The 20422-nt window shown below is 40.9% G+C and overlaps 4 protein-coding genes across 4 annotated transcripts; all 4 read left to right on the top strand.

The window, feature by feature from the left end:
- Nucleotides 1–573: 573 nt before the first annotated feature.
- Nucleotides 574–4899, top strand: LOC126870794 (uncharacterized). Its single transcript, XM_050628831.1, has one exon. The coding sequence runs from the start codon at nt 2852–2854 to the stop codon at nt 3632–3634; it is 783 nt and encodes a 260-aa protein (XP_050484788.1). The 5' UTR covers nt 574–2851; the 3' UTR covers nt 3635–4899.
- A 1880-nt stretch (nt 4900–6779) lies between these two features.
- Nucleotides 6780–13350, top strand: LOC126870795 (uncharacterized). Its single transcript, XM_050628833.1, has 2 exons — nt 6780–9585; nt 10317–13350. The coding sequence occupies exons 1-2, from the start codon at nt 9399–9401 to the stop codon at nt 10634–10636; spliced, it is 507 nt and encodes a 168-aa protein (XP_050484790.1). The 5' UTR covers nt 6780–9398; the 3' UTR covers nt 10637–13350.
- Nucleotides 13351–13812: 462 nt separating this feature from the next.
- Nucleotides 13813–15895, top strand: LOC126870793 (uncharacterized). Its single transcript, XM_050628830.1, has 3 exons — nt 13813–14134; nt 14338–14523; nt 15309–15895. Exons 1-3 carry the CDS (start codon nt 13912–13914, stop codon nt 15698–15700), a joined length of 801 nt encoding a protein of 266 aa, XP_050484787.1. The 5' UTR covers nt 13813–13911; the 3' UTR covers nt 15701–15895.
- Nucleotides 15896–17535: 1640 nt separating this feature from the next.
- On the top strand, nt 17536–20152 carry LOC126870796 (uncharacterized). The gene is made up of 2 exons (XM_050628834.1): nt 17536–18061; nt 19558–20152. The coding sequence occupies exons 1-2, from the start codon at nt 17596–17598 to the stop codon at nt 19893–19895; spliced, it is 804 nt and encodes a 267-aa protein (XP_050484791.1). The 5' UTR covers nt 17536–17595; the 3' UTR covers nt 19896–20152.
- The last annotated feature ends 270 nt before the right edge of the window (nt 20153–20422 follow it).

The raw sequence follows: 20422 nt of genomic DNA, 5'->3' as shown, positions 1-20422 counted from the left end.
AATTGCGTTGTTACGTACCATCATATTTATGATGTGAAATGTATAGCACTTTCAAGTTAAAGAATTTCTTTGTGTCATGAGAATTGTTAATAACGTTTTAGGAGATATCTGTAATCGTGGACACGTTTTCGTCTTTTAAACGCGTTCAGGCAGCTTTTGTATCCTGTGAATGGAAGTGAATCTTCGCGTTTGTAAAGCCACTTGAAAAGAAACACGCGGAACTATTCATGCTGTGACACTAACGTATTCGGTCATTAATTTCGCGCGTCCCCGTTTACTAGTAAACCAAGAACTTTCCTTCCCAACAATAGGAAACGTACCAGTGTCACGTTTACTACTTGATTGTGTTATAACAAAGTAGACTGCGTCTTCCTAGCAAACATGAAACGAATTTCTTAGTTTCTAAACATCAAATCATGATAATGACTTTATTATGACTATAAGCATAACATAATTATGAAATAAAAAAGAAAGACATATAAACTACGGTATTAAAAAAAAAGTAGCACAATGATATTATTACAGAAGGAAAAGAAATAAAGAAAGAAAGCAGAGTACCAAAATGAGCGACCACTCCATTACACGAACCTTCTAATTCTCAAATAGAACACTCTCTTTCACATATTAGCAATATTTCTAAGGTAGAAAAACAAGAACTTATAAAGCATAATATCAAAAGAGCAGTGTTTTTATTACATTAATTCGAACGAAACACCCAATTTACGTACATATTCTCGATATATCTGAAATAGGAAGATAACATTTCCAATCACCACTGACACCTTTCTCACAAACTCACCGTAAAATCAGATCATAGCCAGACACCTGTACTTTCACACGTTTCAATGTAATGTCCATGATTCCTTAGAGCATCGGTTGTCCGATCTCGCTAGTGCCTTTACGCGTTGTGGAGATTCAGTTTTCGTCCTATTCTTTGCCATAGAATTCGTCCACGGCGATGTTTGTGTGAATTCACCTGCGTGCCGCGAATGTGGCACGCGCGTTAACACTGTTCGTCTCGGTTCGCCGCGACCCTAGCTATGGGATAATCGCTAAGTAGGTAAGCGAGCATCGAGGATGCGTCGTTGTCGCATTAGAGATGCGTTAACCTCGATCGGGTGTACACTAGTATTGCCGCGAGATCGGTACGGTGACTCATACCGTTCGATCGAACTGTTTTTCATAATCCTTTCAAAATTTCAAGTTCAACCCACGTCACGTGCAGTCCGGTCGGTTGGTCTGAAGCATCGTGACCGTTTTTTATCGATTTAAGCGTTTCGCTGCTCTTTCTAAATTTTTACGCTTTAGAAATAACGAACTTCTAAATCTGCAGACTTGGAAAAAACATCTTAAACCAGATTTTGTCAAGAGAATCCACATTGTCCCTTATTTCTTTAGGTGGAAATTTAAGTCAGATTTTTATGAATATTCATTTTTATGAATCAACCTCTATGGAAACTTGCAAGTCCAAAATAGGCAATTAATGGAATGAAAATTGTATTCAGATATGATAGCGGTTTAGAATAAGAGAGTGAAGATCGTGAGTTTACTGGGTTCCAATAAATCTCCACCGTCTACAGGCGTTTGTTTTCCTCGCTGCGGACACGCCCAGCTGGCCGCGGAAAAAGAGGAAGACTGAGTGAAGGTGAGGAATTGCAGTCTAGTGCAACAGACGAAAAAGGTACAAAGCGAGGTCTCGTTCTTGACGAGACGACCGTAATTTGCTCTCGTTGTTACGTGATTCGTTGCACTGTCTACATCTCAGGATTACACACCGAAAAACAATCTTCCAGACCCTGTTCCATAATTACAACCTGTCTAACGAAACTCTAATTCATCATTCACGGTGAAACGATCCAAATAATTTCCATCGCTCTATTACTACATATGTTATCCTAACATATTGCGTATTGTGCATATTACTGAAAACCGCGTCAAACAGGATTATCAATTTATTAATAGACAATGACCATTTATGCAAATTCATATGCTTCGTGCGATTCATAGATTAAATACGCGTATTTATCAAAGAAAACCTGATCAATAATTCCAATCAAACGATTCAAGGAAATTCTCGTGTAACGGCCGCACAAATCGCTTTAATATCATTCGATTCACTATAGACCGAATCTGGACCGGGATGTCGCAAGATACGGAGACGAAGAAACGGTAGGTGGAAGGGACACGCGCGAGAGTTAAGGCCGCGGTTCGTCCACGACCTAAAACTACTTCCAACCATCGTGATGAGAGGTCAACAAGGTCACGGTGCCAGGCGCTTCTATAAGATACATCCTTCTGTATCTTATCCCCCTCTCTTATTCCTTTAGACATCAGCGAAACTTAATGTCAGGTCGTTCCACCTTCTTCTATCTTGATCTCGATGCTTGAGTGGGTCTGTGTGTCAGAGCGAATCGTATGCTCGCGGTGTGAGAGAATCTTCGCGGGGAGCGAGTGGTACGCGAGGAAGGAGATACATAGATAGAGTAAAGCGAGTGCGACTAGACGAAGCGACAAAGAGAACAACAGAGAAGGTTGGTTGTCTAGAGGCCGTTCCAGGGGAACCCTCAAGATGTGCGGGGCATTGTCATGTGTACCAGTGGTACAGTCTTCGGGCTGTTGGCACAGCTCCTTACGTGGGAGACAACTCAGCACGGTTCGCGAGGGACTGCGGATCGCTGGATGGTATATATTTGTCCGGGCGCATGCTGCTTACCGCCAGTACCCTGTCTAGATCCTGAAGACCGCGGAAGTGCGCTCAGTGATCTCGTGAATATTCACGTTCTTGTGACACAACGCTCGTCCGTGTCCCTCGCCGAGGATTAAACACTCGCGGAAGATTATTACCAGGAGAATGATGAAGATGATCGATTTGTCCAAGTGTGTGTTCGTCTTGTTGGCGTGCTGTGTGGTCTGCTACGCGTCTTCGATTGCTAAAGAGGAGGACAGTCTCGTGGACAGGAGCTTCAGAGCGATGTACAGGGTATACGAGGACTGCCAGCATCGAAACATAGCAGTCTCGCCTTGCTTGAAGAAGAAGGCGATCGCGTTCTTCGAGAGGTTAGGCAGAATGCATACTCTTCCTCTGTCGGAGAACTTTGAATTAATCAGGATCACGGACGAAACGCCGAAGAGTTCTGTGTCCGAATTAGAAGCCACCCTTGGTAGAACTATGTCCAGCAAAGACGAGATTCTGAACGAGATTCTATTCGACCGAGTGGCTTCGCTACTGAACAGCTTCAACGTTCAAATTCGATTGCCTAGAACCAGCCCTGGTGAATTGAAACAAGGCATGGAAGAGGGACGTGGTAAAATGAAGAAGATGATGGGCATGATGATGATGGGAATGGCCATGAAACTCGCTGCGTTGATTCCCATTGCCCTTGGAGTTCTCTTCTTGTTAGCTGGAAAGGCTTTGATCATCAGCAAGATCGCTCTTGTCTTGTCTCTCATCATTGGACTGAAGAAACTCTTCAGTCAGAAGCAGAGCCACGATCACGGTGGTTGGCAGCAGGGTGGCGGAGGTTGGGACAGGAGTCTCAAGAATGTTTTCGGCTCCACGGAGTCGTCGACGACGACGGAACTAACCCGCAACTACGCGCAGAATCTGGCCTACTCGGCGCGACATCAGCACTGATCGCAGCAAACGAGGGGAATAGCAGGCCTTCCGGTTTCGTTCGGCGTGCATGGCACCTCAATGGTAGCCGTTCTACGTTCTAGACTGACCGACGTATTTACAGTGCATAGACGAGAAGATAAGTAAGCGAAAGAATGCGGATCTGGTTGATAATTTCTAATTGATAGATTCATTGAAATCGTAAAAATAGGCACGTATGATACAGTTCTATATCTATACGTAAGATATACATCTTCTCGTCTCTGCACAGAAATTTCGACTAACAATTCTACAGCGACGATGCGATTTTCTTTGTTACATAGAGAGATGTTCGTTGAGCGTTAGACGGTTATAGATTTTTCGTGGAAGGGAATATTATAGCCGTGAGAACTTCCACGAGAAACACCAAGTCTCTCTTCAAGAAATCGTTGGCGTTTCGATGTATATTGTTCAATCATTTATGAAGAAACATGCGAATCATCTAACTCTCAAAGTTGGTTAATTATTTTCTTCTAAATTTTACCCTGTAGAAATTAATTTGAGAAGTATCTAGGCGACACACGTAGCAGTGATCGTAGCCGAAATTTTACCACAATGCGGAAAACAAGCGTGATAATCGTTAGCTAAATGCATACCGTGAACGTCAGTGACATTTTCAGATGCCGTCACGCGACGGTCGATACACCGTATACTCCAGCTGTCACTCATTTTCGTTTCCCGTCAACCGGGAAAGCATTCGGCACGATAATAGCTACGGAATGGTTTCCACGCACGCGAGCTTCTAACGGAACCGAGTCGAGACATTTTTGCGTTCGAAACGACCTGTAAACAACGAAAATAGCTTCTAAATCCGATTTGTAATCGTTTTTTCGCAAATACTCCGAGCTTCACCTCTCGAATGATTTAATTACCTAAGATACGAATTATATAATATTTATTGAACGCCATGATATTTATTACTACGATATAACTATTGTTAACCCATTGATTTTTGTAACATCGACTTTGCCGATGGATCAAGACTGAGATCGAATAAACAGGCACGTAATCGACGTGAATAAGGAAGATACAACGATTTAATCATTTTTAGCGCTTATTCTTTCGCTACACAAACAAGATACATAATATGTTACATTCTTACGCCTACGTCCGATAGGAGCATGTGGTTCGCGGCAAGACGATACCTTTCGCGATTTACGCGATCGAGAATTCAAAATTAAATGCATCTACCGATCGTGATGATCGTTCTGTTACCGAAAGGAACAGTATCGATCTCGTTCTTTGACAGCGGTGTTGTTCTCACTTTACTTTCAGACCGAGAACCGCGGCGAATAACGCGAAGAAGAAGCCCGCGAGTAACGCAGTGGCCTTTAACAGGATTAACCCTCCGACCATGGTTGGAATCAGAGCGACGAATTTCAGCTTGTAGGCCATTAGCAGCGCCATGATTGTGCGATCCATCTTCCGCTTCTTTCGGCGAGGACGGTCTGTAACCGATTGGAAGAGGTAATTGTCATAGTTCTTCGTTGATTGCCGCTGTTTTACAATCGATCAGTCTATTATAGATGTTAGAAAATTATTTATTTAAGAATGAATTCCCTTTTGTTCGTAACTAATGACTACGTATCTTTTCGAGAAGTTCTGTGTGTGTTTTAATGTAGATGTTAAAGAATTAATAAATGACATTGAAAATTGTATTATTAACTGTTGTTATTTGATCATAAAATCGCTATCGATTAATTCCTGAATTTTTACTAATGAATATTCAAAGATATTTAAATTCTGTAAACGTGCGAAATTTAGATAATTCCAATGAAAGAGATCTCAACGTTATGTACTTGTTATATACAGAAATATTAAGAGAAATCTGTTGGATGAATACGGGGATTCGATATTACCTGGTGCGTGTAAGTAATCTTTCGACAAACTCAAACCAGTATTCCTGGTTAGAGTTTTCACCACTTTCGTTTTATCTTCCCCACGTAGGAGAGCCGCACTATTAGGTGCAACTTTATTGTGAACCTCCTTGATAACCTTTTTCGCAACAGGATACTCCTTGTGGTTCGCATGCTGATTGTCCGACTTCAAAGCTTCCATCACGCGTAATACGCAGCTCAGAGTTAATAAAATCGTAACTAGATTCACTTTCGATTTCATCTTCTCGAGCTCGTGTGAGTTTTATTCACGATCAAACACGACTCTCATTTACATCGTCGATATATTCGCGATCAGTTCCTCGGTCTACGACGATCCTCAACCGCATTCGATCCGTTAAAAGTTTCGTTCTTCCGGCGATCACGATAAAGCCGTTTCTTCCAATACTACCCGAACCATGGCTTTCCTTAATTGTCTATTTCGATGTTTCTGAAAGCGTGAAATGGTAACTTAGTTTGGTGTAGAATGACTAACTTTAAGAATAACTATTAAGCTAAACTCATAGCCTTGCGAAATAATATTTCAAAATTACAAAGATATTAAAATTTGCTCAACGAACTAATTTCATCTAAAAATTATAAAAGGGAAGATTGATTCCCTGAAAGGGAAGCTATCTCAAATACTCGCCATATCAAAGTATATAACTTACGATTCTATCCAATCTCCGGAGACGATCATTCGACGAAGCTTCCAAAAACACAGTGCGAGTGCTCCTTCGTGTGTTCCTCGAATTCCATCAACGCCTGTATCTGATCTGTTTTGAGAAACGTTCACGATAGCAAATTACAACACTCACGTTCGAATGCAAATGACGAAATGGTCGTTGCCAGGTTTGTAGCGGACGGCAACAGCGTGCAACCGCGACCGCGAACTAACTGATGCGCTCTTGATTCCTCGACGGCGACCTGGGGGGCTGGGCAGGGTACCACGCCGGGCACGCTTCAGTTACCAGCAGGATCGACAGTCCGTGAAAAATGAGCACCGTGCGACGAGGCGGCAATATATGCGTGCGGTAAGCGCTATGATCCAAATTGTCGACGGCAATATATGTGTCAGGTTATATTGCCGAACGGTACAGCGGATTACCCTGACGTTCACGACGAAGAAGGAAAAACAATGGGGAGGTGGTGCGCGCGCGGATATCGCGAGTAATCACATAGTACCAAAGATTGTGCCATGTAAACGATGATTTTTTAGTTACGCTGCACTGCTAACCGGGCCGATGACAAGCCGACTAGTGGGATTGATCGATGACTGCTTTGTATCTGGGTGGTGCAGTCTCAGTAGGATGTATGAACGTTGGTATTTATATAATGGAAGCACAAAGGAAGGGGATTGAGAACGAAAAATGGTAAAGTGAAGTTGAATGTCTTTGAATCTGGGTGGTGCAGTCAAAATAACACGAATGAATGCTGGTACTTATGTGGTAAAAGAACAAGGGGAAAGAAAATTGGGGATGAAAAATGACAAGAACCGAAGCCTTTTCCTTCCAATAGTAGTAACGGGGCGAGAAAAATAATATATCTATAAATTTCCAAAATTACAAAAGGAAAGTTTGCATAGAACAATAATAACGAAGAGAGGAAAAAATGCCAATTTTCGAGATTGTAAAAGAACATAGTTGAAATGGGTAAAATGTATTTGGGTGTTAGTGTGAGATAGGAAGAATTGAATCTATTTTGATAGAGTAATGATAGCAAGCTGAGATAAAAAAGTGATAGCGAATTTTTGAAAAGATAAAAGTAGAAGGGATGAAAGGTCTGCAGTTTTAACAGTTCCGCTTGTTACGAGGTTTGTAGCGCGGAATTCCTGGAATTGAGGAACCGCGATTCCACGGGAAATCGGCGGACAGCACGCGATACAGTTTACGACGATCTAACATGAAGACAGAATCCTTGTGTTAATCGCGTATGTACAGATATAATCGTAGAAAGTTGCTCTCCTCTGGATAAATGCAGTGTACATCACAAGCATTGACATCGTATTGTTAATTGGGAAATTATGTTATAATTATTGCCCATAAACACACTTTCCAAACCTTCTTTTCTATGGCTTGAAATAATAGAGAGATGCACAATGTTATCGTTAAAAATAATAGTAAGCTAATAACAATAGGGGAGGATTATTCGAGATCACAATTAAGATCAATATAATTTCTCAAAAGCTTGGATTTTCGTGAAAATGAAATTTTAAGAAGTCGGACGTTCAACTAAGAATGAACGTTCAATTGAAGAAATGGAGTGAAGATTAACACAAAAGTCTCGTTTGAAACGAGTCTTCCAGAAAAGAGCCACCGGAGCAGAAATAGTCATGTCGTGTACAAATCGAGGAAAACAGAAACGTTGTCGGAGCAGTTCTATTCATGTGCCAGCTGAAAAAGCATTGTAACGTTCTACGAGGAAGCGAAGGGCAATTTCGTAGCTTCCTGCGTGAATACGGTGACGCGAATAATTGCGCGAGAAACGGGACAAATAGCAAAAAGAAGGGGAAACAGATGAAAGAAAAGGAAGGACGAAAAGCCTAGACCTGCAAAGTCATAGTCATCATTGCGGTCCTCTTTTGTTCTTTGTTTCGAGCGTTGCATGTCGTTATAATGATCGATATTGCCGCTTTATTTCCAAAGAAATATAACGGTCGAGTGTTGTTGACGATTAAATGGCGAAGAACACGAACTCGATTCTAGATGCCTGTGCAAAAACTATCGGAAACGGCGCGATAACCAGAACGATCGTGATATCTTTTCAGAGAACTCAATCAGAGAGATGATTTATTTTATACTTTCTTTGATCAATCGTAATTAAGTAATTGTGCGTATCACTTGATTCAGAGCGCAAGAAATTTTAATTGATCCCATAGTAAAACATATTATAATTAAGGATAATCGGGAGATCTGTTGTGCGCACGCAACACGTTAAACAGATCGTGTTTACATCCGGAATCACGAAAGCTTATCCTTCTACTTGCAATTACTCGGCGATTTAGCATGATGCACCGTGAAAATTTATAGACGATCCTTCTTACGTGATTCTGCGTAATTAACGAGTAGATGATTTCATACACGTTAATCAAGCAATTAACAAAGCATGCATAAACACAAAAATACTTCTTCTTCCAGATCCAATTATACGAATTAACCAACAATTTTCCTTAAAATTCGAGTCACCATATCTCAACAAAATCGATTTCTACGATTAGCCAGAACGTTTCCTTTCGCGATGTGATCGCGGCGTCATATAAGTTATATTGCCAGCCTCCACTTTGCTAAGACACCGCCCTGTAAACAGACCACGCTTGAACAATCCAGATCGATTACTCGAGTGTGAAACGAACCTCGATTAACGATCGAGAACGGGACACAATCTCGCATCGTCTCATCGTCGTCGACGATCGACAGATTCTTCCACCGCTGAAAATGTTACGAAGACCCATCGTCTTCGACGTCGTCCAATGATCAGAGAGAACAGAGACGGAGGTGGACGTGAATGGACAGTGAATCCTTCGTCACGCGTCAGTACCAAGTTAGATGGCGGTCTCCTTCTCTGGGCTTTTCACGTTTCACCTATATAAACTAATGGTCCGGCCTAGGGCGAATGTCAGTTAACATTTCATTTGCCAGCTGGACAGTTCGCCTGTCATCATCTTATACCGTCATACTTTTTTCATCGTCAGATCCTTCAATGATCGTGAATCATAGTTTACTACAGCCTTCAGGTGGCATCCATTCTTTTTGTGAATTTTAGTAAGATAAATTGAATCTTTTTATTTCTCACGAAGTGTGTGCCGCGCTGCTTCTCGATTCTCCGTAGAATATTAACTACTGGTGAAGGAAATTCTCAGATGAGACAGAAGAATGCTGATGGTATACCCGCTGTTTCTTCTGCCTTTGTTAACGGCGACCGAAACCACGCAGCCCACGATGATGCAGGAGAGTTGGAAGCCTCAGTTGGAAAATTCGACGACTCCTGCGGACTGGATCAGTGACAGCATTCTAAACGCTGTGGACGATGTTCTTCCTGTGACACGTTCTTCTTTCGAAGGTATACGGACTAGACTATAGATTCTCAATGGTCCTTTATTTATCTTTCTACTATTAGATACTAGAGTTCCTTAACTACTAGTTATTAGTGACTCGTTACTATTAATAATTGTAATTTGATTTAATTGAGCTTTTACTACCAGTTATAATAATCCATAATAATCCATTAGTACTAACAACTGTAATCCGATTTAGTGGATTTAGTTGTTAAAAATCGAGTATTTTTCGTGAATGTAAGAATGTGAATGTAAGAAATTCGTGTGATCGATAGCTTGGAGGGCGTTACGTTGATGTGTTAGTCGACTGGCTTCATGTAACAAAGGAACGTCACACCAGCTAGTTAGCGACGTCTAATGTGTATCATAATGTGAAGCTCGGTTGTTCATAGTGCGTGGTCGGTTAACACAAAAGCCATAAATGCTTTCCACTCCAGTTCACCTTATTACCTTGTATATTTCATGAACGTGACTAATAAGAAGTGCTTCTTTTTTGCTTCCGATGACCTGCGTTTTCTGGTGCATCTCCGATGACATAGAAACGGTACCCGATTTTATAGCGATCGACAATATATGAAGCATTAAATGACCAAATATCATGAAATAATCAAATCTAAACTCGAATTTTTTTCTGACTACAATTATCATATTTCTTTCTCACTACAATTATAATACTTCTTTTTCACTAGAATCGGAAATTAGTTTATAATACACATATCATTCATTTTTGTTGCAGCTCGCAAGAAGAAGAGACACAAGCTGAACAAATACATCCTCCCCTTGATTGTAGGAGTTATATTAATCAAATCGATTCTTCTGCCTATAGCGTTGAAAACTTTAGCTATATTAAGTGGGAAGGCAGTGGTTCTGAGTTTGATGAGTCTAATTCTGGCAGCTATAGTAGGATTGAAGAAGGTCGCTCAGGCTCACTCCACAAGCTACGAGGTGGTAAATATGCCCGTGAATAAATACAAGAGACAGGACTTTTTCGAGGGCGACGACACGGTGGACACTGAGCCTTACAAATTTTATAGGGAACGCCACAGGAAAAAGTAAAGACTCATTATTATTCAAAATGTTAAAAACGTTTTGTTCATTTCACCCTCGACCCCTACGTATTTTATAATTCGTCGGTCGATAGAAAATCAAATATTAATTTTATTCCGTGACTTAACTATACGCAGAGAATCCATTGCCTGTTCTGTCAAACAAGCTTAAAGCTGATAAAACTTTCCTCGTTCAAACTGACGCAAACGAAACTTGCTAATTATTCCATAATGCAACAGAAAAAAGCTGAGAGGTTAATAAACGGAAAACGAAGCGAACCGTAGAAAGTGTTTTCGAACGGTAGCGAATCATCATTTTACGCTTGCAAATCAAATCGTGCTTGCTGTAAGGGATGCTCGATTCCTCGGAAACGATACGTATAATTCTATACAGTGCGTATAATTCTATACAATGCGTATAATTAATTGCTCTAACCTGTCATGATTGTGATTAATTGCACCGCTGGTACGCCAAGTGAAAGTTCATCTCGAATTACCAGAATTATAAATTCGTGTGGCAAGCATCGCTACTGATAAACCTTATCGACAAATCGATATTTCCATTGTTAAATTTTCATAACTATTTTAAGTATTTTATACCTTATTTTAAAAATTACTCGTAAATCTTCTTTCACTAAATTGTGAGTAATTAACCTGCGTCTTTTAGATCATTTTCGATCGAATCGTATTTTTCATTTAATTTATTCACTTCAGGTTAACATCGATACAAAGATTGCTAAATTTGAAGGAAATATGAAAAAACATTTATCGTAATACGCATAATTTTTTGTTCCAACTGTATTATAAAGATCGTTTTAAAACATTAAAAGTCTTCTTGGTTGAAACTAAAGCGGTATCAAGAAATAAAAAGTTTCAAGACCGTAGCACGGTTAAAGAAGGAAGAAGTATGAACTTTGACAGATATTTTCTAAGTTGGAGATTATTATTTATAAAACTGTGAAATCGTCGTTGTCGAGAATAGACAAAAAGATTAACCACGGAAGATACCACAACCATCTAAGAAACCCAGGAAATGATAAAGATAAGAAAGGAATGAGCTACTATTAAATAGGACAAGTCGTCGACCTTAAAACCTACAACCTTCCACTGTGCTTTAAAATTCGTGGAAAGGTAATCCGATTCGCCAAACTTTTATTCACTACCTTCCAATAATTCCTAATATTACATAGCTTTCAAACCTCGAAACACTTATTAATCACGCGTTTAGATAAACCGTGCCGGTTGAAAGTCGAAATCAGATGAGACGACGATCAGAAGAAAGTCATTCAGACGCAACAGCAGAAATTGAATCATCGTTGAAAGCAAAGTGAGCAGTTGCGAAGAAATTTCTCCATTTAACATCCGATATACCTATTCAGCATCTTCATTCTACTTTTCTCGATGTATTCTTTTCTGTTCTCCATAACTGTATAAAATTTACGCTACCAGAAATAATTACAGGATCGCTACTGTAAATGATTCTATTGCGTTAACCATGCAAATGAACGTGATGAGGTTCTATAGAATTGGTGGAAGGCACAATGGTTCGTTGTAACAATCGGAAGTCACCGACTTCATGAACGGACGTAACCTAGAAAATTAATCGTGAAAATCCATCGAAGGGATACCGTTAACGCGAAGATGACGAAGTTCCGCGCGACTGTTAAATATTTAAAGAGACCCGGAACGAGACAATGGAGCAGCGCTCGCGAATAAGGCAGTTGCCATTCCGAGGCATGCGCCATTCGAAAAAAAGAAACGGTCCCGATGAGATGTACGCATTGCTGGACATTGTTTGCTGTACGAATGACATCGGCTGGACTACTTCGCGCCCATTATCGAATCAGGAATTCGCGTTAAATCCTTATTAAAAAGAGAACAGTTATCCAAGTGCTTAGGTATAATATCTAATTAATAATTGCTATTATGCACTATTTAAGAAAGCAATCGAAAAGGAATATCGAGAATAATTACCAATGCAACTGTTGAAGCACTGACAAGAAATTCGCTTATCGTAATTTTTACTCTGTCCCATTGAGCCACACTTTAGTATACCGGCTATTGACAGAGCAAACAATGTCGGAGAAAGTAGAATTTTCTTCGACGATCTGTGAATGGTACAACATTAAAAGCACAAAAAATTCCATCCCCCACGAAAACATACTTTGTAAACATTGTACTTAACAGTTTACACCGAGAGGAGACGATTATCTGAATAAAATACGCAGAAGTTACAGAGAATGACACCGGTATTCACAAGAGGGAAACTGTTTAGAGTGGGTCTTATATCAGAAAATATATCCACGATGCAATTTCTAGCTTGGCATGACCGATGGCCATGTCTGTGGGCCAAGGCGAGCTGCTTGCTGCACGTGGAAATATTTGAAGACATCGGTCTCGATCATGGAAGATTTTCCAGTTGTAGGAATATTTAGAGAATAGAATTTACTGAATGCCTGAGAAGATTAAGGTGAATTATATGCGCAGAATCTCGATCAAACGTGTTCTCGACGTTAAAGACGGTAACTTATCGATGGGTACACTATAACCGTCTGACGTCTTTGCAATTTATATTAATAATATACAATATACAATATACACATATCACAAAATTTAAAGAGTAATACCGATGCAACTTAATTTCTCAGAGGTGGATAAGTTCGAGAAAGGTTGTTAGAATTATTTGGATATACAAAATAGGAATCTCTTGTATTATTTTTCCAATAATTAATAAAACTATGAGCCTAATTTTTGCTATAATTATTAAAACAATGATTTTCCCTCAAAGAATTCAGCTTCTCTTCGTTTATACCATGGTATTAATATAATTCATTTCGAGGTGCATCGATGGACCATCGAAATCCCTTCGTCTATAACGTCTTCGTCTCCCCTACTAACCTAATTCTTAGAATCTTGCTGGGCCACTAATATCAGGGATCGCCGATGCTAAGGTCCGCCCAGCTTCAACTACTCCGCTGATCCATGGAAGTGGTCGGTCGTTTGTTTAAAAAATTGTTGAAGAAAGTTTCTTCTGACGGAGAGGTGGGCAACGACATGTACCAGCGATGACGCCTTGTGTGTCTTAGTCGTTTGTCGTCGTCACATGCGTCATCGGTTAGAGTGGGGATATTGGGGAGGGTCCCAGCTGGTGAAGACCTATAAAGATAGAAGCTACGGAGGGTCAGATCACACTTTGCTCCGAAAATTTTCCGAGGGACGTGCTCGATCCTCTTCAATACGTTTTCTTTGCAATTATCGGTTAACACGTTGGATCAGACACAAAAGATGAACAAAATAGTGATATTGTGTCTTTTCGCTACATCCGCCGTGGCTGTGCCCACACCGGAACTTAACAACATTGAGCTCAACAGGAATCTCGATTGCTTCGAGCAAGAGAACGCGCTGTTTAGCTGCATGTTCGTCAAGACCGTCAGCGCGCTGGATAGAGCCGCCAGGTCTAGCGACATCGAGATCATCGATGGTGTGAAGTTCGTGAGGGAAACACCGAGTAAGTTTAAGTTCAATTCTGTCTAACATTTTTTAAGTCCTTCGCAGAGTTGCTTAAATTTGTAGCTACTTGGTTCTTGGAAGTTTAATCCCTTGATAATGTCACATAAATTGTATCTAATCTATTTTACGATTTGCAAATTTTGACATTCAAACAAACATCGTTGAGTTCCTTGAAGTTTTATATGTCATTCTTCTTCTTAGTGGAACGTAGCGGAAAAGATTTGAAGACAGAGGTCGATATTATGAATGAATTACCAAGAGACATGTCGGACAGGGCCATTAAGCTCGCCACTATGCTGGTAGAATCAGCCCTGTCGTTTATGAAGTCCCATAGTTTGAAGCTGAGCATGCCCGAGGAGGGCTCGATATCCCGCGCTCTGGATGAAGGTAACTTTCTATCTTGCGCTATGATAGAGATGCTTCTATTACGTAATCTTTCCCACCTTGATGACGCCCCGACGCGTCACCGGTATGAACGAATAAACTGTTCACCGCGCCTTTCACCTTCGTGATATCTATACGCGCCGCGGTAACCTGTTCCGGATAAACCCGTTCCTCGCGCACTACCTCCTCCATTCGCTTTCCTTCTGAAATTATACATCGCCTCCAGAGAGAGAAAAAAAGGGGCTCACTGCGCTTGATAACACGCAGGCTATTAATTAGCGACACTTAGGATCGGGTAGCTAAGTGACGTGAGCAAATATGCTTCATTTGTTATGTTGTCTTTCGTGTCTTCTTATTCTTCAATGTTCCGTTTACAGATTAAATTTCGAGGAAGTGAAGTTTCATTTTTAGTACTGCGGTATTCGATTTTTAAGCAAAACATATGAAATATACAGGGAATATATTCGCAATTTTTTAAAAAATGGTGATATCATTACTTTTAGATCGTCTAGCAACTCCTACATTGAGAATATACGCATTTCAATCTTTCTATTGAGATAAAATTGCTTAAAATTTTCTCTTTTAGATTTTCGCATTAAAATAATTCTAATTTAGAATAAAACTTCCAAATCTACTTTTCTACGATTATCCATTGTTCTCTAAATTCGATGCTTCAACTTAAAATTTATCTATTAAAGCAAAGTTTCGAAATGTCTATTTCACCTCTTTTAAATTAGAGATAACTCCGCTACCGAAATTAATTTTCACTCCGTAACTCTTGTTTCCAGGTCGCGCCAAAATAAAGAAAATGGCACTTCCTCTGATCGCCGCCGCAGGAATAAAATTGTTCGCCCTAATCCCAATTCTCCTCGGAAGTCTTGGTCTCCTGGTCATGAAGGCCCTTTTCGTGGGCAAAATAGCCCTTCTGCTAGCTGGAGTGTTGGCTTTCCAGAGATTATTCGGCAGCAGCAATTCTGGAGCTACTAGTTTCTTCAGCAAGAACCCTCAACCATCGACTGGATGGTTTGACAACGCCAACCAAGGCTGGGCAGCCAATGTCGCAGCAGGTGTTCAACCTCAGGGCTACTACAAGAGAAGTTTCGACGCTGAAAATGGAAAAATAGACGCCCATTCGATGGCATACTCTGCGCAGGCACCGATCACGAACGAAACCAATTGAAACGACGATCCTGAGTCTACGTTTATGAGGAACGAAAGACTCCAGGCTACCTGGGGGCCATATCTCTCGAATCTAGTGCGTGTAATACTCGCTAGACTCGTTCTCGACTGTTAGATTAATATTTAAGCGAATAACTTATGGACCGAGTAAATTATTAATAATCCTTTGTATTAATAAATTATTTGTACTATTGCAGATTGTCTATCACATACTTGTCGTGTATTTGAATCACTTGAAAGTCACTGAGAAAGCTGCAAAATTTCAATAGTTCGATATAACCGATTTCAGAATTGGAAAGTAGAGAAAAGTAATAACGTTACAAGCATCGTTTTTGAAAATTCATCTTGGAATTTGCTATCATTTATGTCATATGCGAATAGCTAAATAGAATACAACAAGCGAAAGTAAGTCAATCGTTTCTTGAGAATCGACGATTAATCGTGTAGCTGAACAATCAAATTGTGACACTTACGAAGGTGGTGTTGGTCATTTTGTCTTCTGAGAGGTTCGTTTATCAGTTTTTATCTCTTTAACCAGCTGGGATCGAGTGTTAGATCGAAAGGAAAGACGATTTCTAATTTAAAGAGATTATTTATGCATGTGCGAGCGACGCAAGGCGAGAAGGTGCATAGAAAACGGTATGTACGTGATTAGTGTTTGCCCTGCGCGCGAAATATCGACATGATCGTCGATCGAACCGACAATCGGTCTGGCTCATATGCGATTCCGATCGGACATACCATTTCGTTTGCACTCCTACCGCGGTTGTACCCTATTTTTGCGCCTTCTCTTTCCCCTTTCTTCGCTTATCCTTCCATTCCTTTCTCTCCTTCTTTCTCTCTCCTTCTCCCACTTCCGACCGAAAACAGATTCGGGACACGACAGTCGGTTCTGCATGCCGTTCCGTGTCACACGCGCGAACAGACACGGAAATCTAATTTTCACCGAAGAACTTATTACCAACTGTCACGTGAATATGATGTACCGCGAGAAACACGCGGGAGTGGCTCTGTCATTGTCGAAGCCACGATTGAAAGAGCGGATTCTGGTCGTGGAAACACGCCATTGTGTCAACTCGACAAAGGAACGCTCGTTTCGGCGCCTCCCTTTTATTCTTCCAACTCCAGAAACGAGACGTTCCATTGTACGCTGAAGTACGATACTGTCTTCTGTCCCTTACCGCTTCGTGGACAGAATTTAGAGAGAGTTTTACAGTTTGAACGAGGAACAACAGTTCCACGGATTGGTCCCACTTCTCGAATAAATCACGCTTGTAATTTCCAACTTTTCTCTTTGGTAAATGAAATGCTTGAAAGAAAACTTCCTACTTTCCTCCAAAACAAATCAGTCGCACCTTTGACAAACCTTCAACTTTTTCCAGGTTTCAATCACTCTAAAGACAGTCCATTCTAGTTAACAGCTATTTATCCTCAAGGTTTCTACAAACCTGTGTTTCACGTTTATATTTCTCGCACTTTAAAAATGAACAGTACTGTTGTTGAATTTTTACCACTCCAACAAGTAGTAAAATCTGTAATTCATCGATTCCTTTGACAGTCGATTAAAATTTAATTCGAACGCAAAAAGTGGTTATTAAAGTTTAATAAAATTGGTATTCGACGGCTTCAGTACAATAACTGTCAAACTTATATCACTCGTGGAAACAATAAAATTAGTATTCCATCGATTTTTACTTTCAGTTGATTAAAGTCTAATTTAAACACAGATCATAGACGAAGTTGATAGATCGCTCGAAAGTGATCTCGCTGAAAAGGAAAATTAATTTCTATCGTTAGACGATACGTCACGAAAATGTACGCGTTGTGCAGTGGCTAGCCGGTGAGACGCCGAAATTAAAATTCTTGACACCACAGCCCTTGCACGTCGCTTGCCAAATGGTTCAAACCGACCCCACCATCGATCACGAGTCGAAGTATAAAAGAAAAATTGACCTCGAGACAAACAGTCAAAATCCTCGTGTCCGTCCAGTTCAATCGATCATCATGATGAAATCATTGATCGCGATATTGGCGTTGTTTTCGATCGCCATCGTCGCGGCTGAAGACGCCAGAAGCGTGGAGATCAGCCTAACCAAGACGATGGACGAACTGAATAAAAGGGACACCATCAAGATCTACGGTGATATGATCACTTTGGAGAAGGTAGACATTGTGGAAGATGAAGAGGCTGCAAGAGCTAGTCAGGACCCTCTAGTGAGCAAGATCGAACAGTTCTTGAGGAACAGGAAAATTCATGTACATCTACCAAGCGATGGATCTTCTGCCGACATGTTTGGCAGAGCTATGGGACAGAAGGACATGGAGATTGGCCTTAGAGGTCTGACTACAGGAGCTTCTGAAGGTAAAATTAATTTTTTAGAAAATATGTTAAAAGACTTTTAAGTTGGTTGAAGAAATTTAATGTTTCCAAACGTCATTTTGCTTCGAAACGGTGAGGTTTAAGTATAATTTTGATTGTATGAAACTTTTTCAGTATTGGTATGAAGGTTATTAGAAGTATTTGATTACTTTCTAGGCGAAATTCTAATTATATAACTCTTTAAATATTGGTAATCAACTTTTGCAGTCGCGATGAACATCAATCTTGATTGTAATTCTAAAGATTTCGATCGTAGATCGAGCTTGGACACATGTACTGTTTACGATGTTTACGATGTGCTAAATTCTACAGCTTTTTTTCAATCTCTTTTAATCATCGAAAAATCTACAGAGAAAGGGAGACTATGTCCCAAGAAGAAAACGAAAATTCACTTAAATCGTGCAAGAGGTACGAAGCTTTTGCTCGAAAAAGAACCAATCAAAAACAGACAACAGAAGTAAGAATCTATCACGAAGAAAGATCGAAGAAACTTTCTATTACAAGTATTCCTTCGATCTCTCCTTTAGCCTACATTAACATCTTCAGCATTCGAGACTCACTCTCTCGACTACCAAAGCGTAAAACACTGAAAGAAAGGGGAAATATTCATGATTTCCCGAAGTGATCTCGAGGAGGAACTAAATTCCAGGAGACACTTTTATACTTCAACGTCAAGACAAGTGGATCTCCGTCGCGTCGAATCGCTGCTGTGAATCGACTGGACCACGGCCACGAACTTATAGTACCTCGCCTTTCTAAACTCTCTCCAATACGATGGAAGTAAGCCACGAAGACGAGGAACGATTGGTCGTAAAGTGGGACTTCAGATAGCGATGTTTCCGATTGGCTTCGTCGACGAACCAACGCCTCTGCCTGCTGCTCTTTTTCTCGGCCTCTTTTACGCGCCTCGAAGTTTTCACAAATTTTTTCTTCTCCCCGAACTGAGTCGTCGGGATGTATCCTGAGTTCCCCACGCAAGGAATAAACGCTTGGAACGCGATGAAGAATGGAGGGAGGAAAGTAGCAGTGCGTCGAGCATAGAAAGCCACGAAGACGCGTCCCACTTCCTCTGCATCCGCGAAAACGTTAGTGTGGCAGGGATTGAGATAAAGTGGGCCATCGATGGGATTCCGGGTTTCTGGGACAGCTGCCTGAAGAACACGACGAACGAGGACCTTGAACGAGAGTGCCACATGTCGAAGAAAGTAGATAGCCGATAAATGGCCATTAGAGGCTTCTAGATACCCCTTCCAGATTCGCAGTCTGATCAGCTTGATGAATTTCACTTGACGATTCATCGGATCCATCAAATTCGTCGACACGCATTAATGAACACTTTTGTTCTTTTTTGTTCAATTTCTTCTTATTATTTTTGTATTTGTTAACAAATTTCTAAGATCTACGGAGTATCTACGATAAAAGTAATGTACGACGATTACGTGGATTTTAGATTTTGCATCGTTTCGCTTTCGTTCCAGCCCGAACCAAGCTGAAGAAGATCGTGTTGCCGTTACTACTGGCTCTCAAACTCAAAGCCATGATCGTCCTTCCTATTGCCATCACTCTGATCGGTCTGATAGGCATCAAGGGACTCGGTGCAGGTCTACTGTCCCTTCTTCTCTCCGGGGCGGTCGCTCTCAAGGCTCTACTAACACCACCACCACCCTCCTATCCCACCAGGGTCTCGTACGGAATAGTAAAACCTGAAGTTCACCACGAACATTGGCACAGGTCACAGGAAGAAGTGAATCAACCGTACAGAGGGTGGGCCCCGGAATTCGGGCCTGAGCAGTATCCCTACCAAGACATCCCTTAAATTCGGTCTTCAAGTTAAGATTCATCTTCTCATCCCTTCATTTTATTTATTATCTCCTCTCTATTACTCCCATTGTGTTGAATAAAGACATCGCGTCCTTTCGTTTCTACGATCTTGCGCTTTCTTTTAATTTCCACCCTTCCTAATCTTCGTGTTTTTCGTTATTTTCATTCCTCGAATTTTCCACGAGTGTTCGAATACGTGAACCATCGAACACATCGATGCACTTTCCTCTCTCCGTTGGAGCGGACAGCCATTGACAGCTAAAATAATTAAATAAATAATTGGAAATCTATAACCGCCGAGGTAAAGCAGGTTATCACGGAGACGGGGAAGGCTAACGACCCAAATAGGAGTCGTGCGACGCGCACAGTGGAGAGAGAACGACAGGTGGGGAGAAAGGAAGAGGTAGGGGAGTAGGAACAGGAAGGAATCGGGGTCACTGTGACAGGAAAGGTGGGAAAAGTGGCCGAGCCGGTGATTGGCCATTTCTGCTTCCCCCTGGGTGAATTCTCAGGATCAAGGGC

Source organism: Bombus huntii, chromosome 10 (genome assembly GCF_024542735.1).
Source record: "Bombus huntii isolate Logan2020A chromosome 10, iyBomHunt1.1, whole genome shotgun sequence".
NCBI lineage: Eukaryota > Metazoa > Arthropoda > Insecta > Hymenoptera > Apidae > Bombus > Bombus huntii.
The sequence above is the reverse complement of the archived record's forward strand: the minus strand, read 5'-3'. Positions and strand labels throughout refer to the sequence as shown.